Raw genomic sequence first — 3,286 nt, 5'->3', positions numbered from 1 at the left:
ATCATTTATTTTGTAGAGGCAAAACGCCGATAGGGTACCTGTCTCTAGTACGGACACCGGGTCCCTAGCATAAATTATCGTGGACCTACTTTTTGTATATGTATATATATATATATATAAATAAATAAAAGAAATTATTCATAAGGAGATCATTATTTTATGTAAAAGAGCTTATAAAACTAGTTTTATTCGAAATCAAATTGAATGGTTTAAATGAGTAAATAAAAGTTAAAAAAAAAAAATAAAAAAAAAAAACAAAAGAGTAGACTTTTCATACAATTTACCTCAATTTAATTTTGTTCTCACTTTTTTTTTTAAATACTGTGCAAAGTGCAGTTCGACAGTAAAACTTCGGGGGCGACACTATAAAAAGTGCAGTCATCAATTAAAAAGGGCGGTCCGATAATTACAAAAGGCTGTCTGGCATATGTGTGCTTCAACAATGTGAATATGCGCTTTGGCAATATTCTATTGGATTTAAAAATCAATGTCAAATCTGTTCAAAATTATTTTTACGTAAAAAAAAGATATTTATATTTAAAAAAATGAATTTTTTTCATTCGGAGTATTTATATAAAATGTTTATTTTGAAAAAACAAAAGTAAAAAAAGTTAAATTGGATGTAAGTTGTATAAAAAATGCCGTTTTAGATCTTTTTATAATTTTATACAAAAATAAGATTTATTTTAAAATGGACGGTTCAGAATGAGTCACGACAGTCACGAAATTCCAAAAAAAATTGAAACTCTTGCCTACTATCTTCACACTTGTTTGATAGCGCATTTTACACAGGCATGACCCAACATTTTTAACTCTCATGGCTCTGTCTCTCAGTCAAAACATTCATTTCTCATCTATCTCTCTATAAATCATTTTAATTTGAAGAGGTCGCAAGCCGATGATACGAAGCTGCGGTTCTCTTTTCTGGGGACTTCCAACAACTTGTCCACCTCTCTCTCTAGCTTCATAGGGAGCTGCTGACTCGACTGCTTTCCATTGCCCAATAAAAAACTCTCTCTCCACTCTTTCTCTTCTCTCAATGACCTTTTAACAATGGGGAGAGCACCCTGTTGTGAGAAGGTGGGCTTGAAGAAAGGGAGATGGACGACAGAGGAAGACGAGATTTTGATCAATTACATTCAAGCTAATGGCGAAGGCTCATGGCGTTCTCTACCAAAAAATGCAGGTCCTCTCTCTCTCTTTCTCTCTCTATATGACTTGTGGTCAAGGTGAGCTGGTTGACTCTTCCAAGGCCCTTACGTTACACATGCTATGAAATTTTCCATGGAGTTTGAGACTAACAATCAGAGCCGGGCTCTTTGTTTGGTCCATTATTAACTTGGGTTTTAACTTTGAAAAGAAAAAAATTATATAAGGTTGCAACCTTAAAATGCAGATTTATACACCTCAAAAGGTTATTAAAAAAAGGTTGGTTTGATGTTGAAAAAATCTCTAATTGATCATCTCGATATGGAGATATATGAATATGGAAAAAAATTTGAGTCTTAAGAATAATTCATTTTACGATACATTATCTGGACCCTCTATTTTTAATATTTTCAAATGTTTATAGATCTACTTTATTTTAAGTATTTTTTAAGTTTAAAATTTTATAATTAGATTGAAAATAGATTTTGAGATAATCTTAAGATTTTTGTTTACTTAATGTACAGATAAAATTTTTGGAGGTGCGCCTTAATTGGATTGTTTAAGGTTGAACCGCACCCTTTAACTTTTAAGACCTGTTCTCTCTTCATTTCAGGTCTATTGAGATGCGGAAAGAGTTGCAGGTTGAGGTGGATTAATTACCTGAGATCTGATCTTAAAAGAGGGAACATAACAAAAGAAGAAGAAGACGTTATCATTAAACTTCATGCCTCTTTAGGCAACAGGTAAAGATCGAAATACCCTTCCTCCCTCTGTCTCTCTTTCTAAGCTTTCTCTCTATGTCTTTCCTTTTCTCTCTCTAAAAAAAGTGGGTTTTGTCCTTGCTGCAGGTGGTCTTTGATAGCAGCGTATTTACCTGGGCGGACTGATAATGAAATAAAGAACTATTGGAACTCTCACCTCAGTAGGAGAGTTGACACATGGAGGAGGCTGAATGCTAGTGTTCCTGTATTGTTTCATGGCAAGAAGTTTAATGGTGGGGGGAAGAGGAAAGGTGGCAGGGGAAACAAAGTTGGTACAAGGTCCAAAGTGGGTGATTTTAGAGAGAGGAGAGAGAAAGAGGGGTTGAACGGTTTTGTCTCAGGTGAAAATGAGGAAAGAGGGGTCAGAGATCCCAGTTACGAAGGGCGAAAAAACAGCACTCTGCTTACAAAGAGTGATGAGGGCCTTAAAGACATTGAAGGCGCAAACAGAGAGATGGGTATGGTAAAGCATGGTCAAAATGAGGAGAGATGCAGAGAGATGGGGGTTGTGGAGAGAGAGAGTGCCATCTTGAGTGAAAGTTTGGGATTGGGGCTTGTTGGAGATGTAGAGAGAGAAGGTGAGATGATGGTGTCAGGTGATGAGGGAGAGAGTCTGCTGGATTTGTGCAATGAAACTTTGGAGTTGAGTGAGGAGAGAGAGTTACGTGTAGTGAGTGAAGACACAGAGAGAGTGCGTAAAATGTTGGGTTTGAACCAGAAGGAATGTGATATGTGGAGTTTTGATGGGGATTTGGGTTGGGGTTGGGATTGGGATTGGGATTGGGATTGGGATTGGGATTGGGAAACGGGGAAGATGATGGGTGATGAGAGAGAGGAGGTATTTTCTTGGCTTTAATAAGGAGAAAGCGAGGAAGGTGTCTCGTGAATGAATGTGTGTGAACAAGTGGAGTCATATGCTGCTGCTGCTGCTGCATGGTTGATGTGTGATGTGGATCTCCTGTAAATTCTGTTCCAACGTTTTTGGGTACGCGATATTTTTTTAGTGACATTGGTTCATTTTTTCTCCCCCATCTCATCCTAAACTAAGAGCGTCCTGGATTTGTGTGGGCCCTCTTCCTTTTGCCTCTCTCCCCCCTCTCTCTGTTATTTCGAATCTCGCTTTCTTACCCCTCTATTATTATTTGTATTCTCCTTTAATCTCTCTTTCTTGCGTTCTGTCTCTCTACTTCGCCTACTGTGGATTGGGGTGACCATGTGTGGGTGGCTCCCGACCCTAAAAACCTTGGGCCACGCCCAGGGCCAGGTCAAAATATGTCTGGCCTGGTTCAGCCACGCCCAGCTCTTATTCCTTCATTTTTGTTGTATTGTTTTTCTTTAATTTTATCTGCCCTAGGCTGGCCTAGCCTAGGCCTAGC

The 3,286-nt window shown here is 38.2% G+C and overlaps 1 protein-coding gene across 1 annotated transcript; it reads left to right on the top strand.

Moving 5' to 3' along the window:
* The first annotated feature begins 786 nt into the window (after window positions 1-786).
* On the top strand, window positions 787-2,917 carry LOC18445102 (uncharacterized). Its single transcript, XM_011629070.3, has 3 exons — window positions 787-1,186; window positions 1,763-1,892; window positions 1,998-2,917. Exons 1-3 carry the CDS (start codon window positions 1,054-1,056, stop codon window positions 2,764-2,766), a joined length of 1,032 nt encoding a protein of 343 aa, XP_011627372.1. The 5' UTR covers window positions 787-1,053; the 3' UTR covers window positions 2,767-2,917.
* The last annotated feature ends 369 nt before the right edge of the window (window positions 2,918-3,286 follow it).

This window comes from Amborella trichopoda, chromosome 2 (assembly GCF_054954075.1).
Source record: "Amborella trichopoda isolate Santa Cruz 75 chromosome 2, AtrichopodaSantaCruz75HAP2 v2.0, whole genome shotgun sequence".
Lineage (NCBI taxonomy): Eukaryota > Viridiplantae > Streptophyta > Magnoliopsida > Amborellales > Amborellaceae > Amborella > Amborella trichopoda.
This window is presented reverse-complemented; position numbering and strand designations above follow the sequence as displayed.

Excerpts from the sequence above, each read along its gene's own strand:
- LOC18445102 (XM_011629070.3), top strand. The coding sequence starts at position 1,054 with ATGGGGAGAGCACCCTGTTGTGAGAAGGTGGGCTTGAAGAAAGGGAGA. Across the intron at positions 1,187-1,762 it reads TTCTCTACCAAAAAATGCAG|GTCTATTGAGATGCGGAAAG; the intron begins GTCCTCTCTCTC and ends TCTTCATTTCAG. Across the intron at positions 1,893-1,997 it reads CATGCCTCTTTAGGCAACAG|GTGGTCTTTGATAGCAGCGT; the intron begins GTAAAGATCGAA and ends TCCTTGCTGCAG.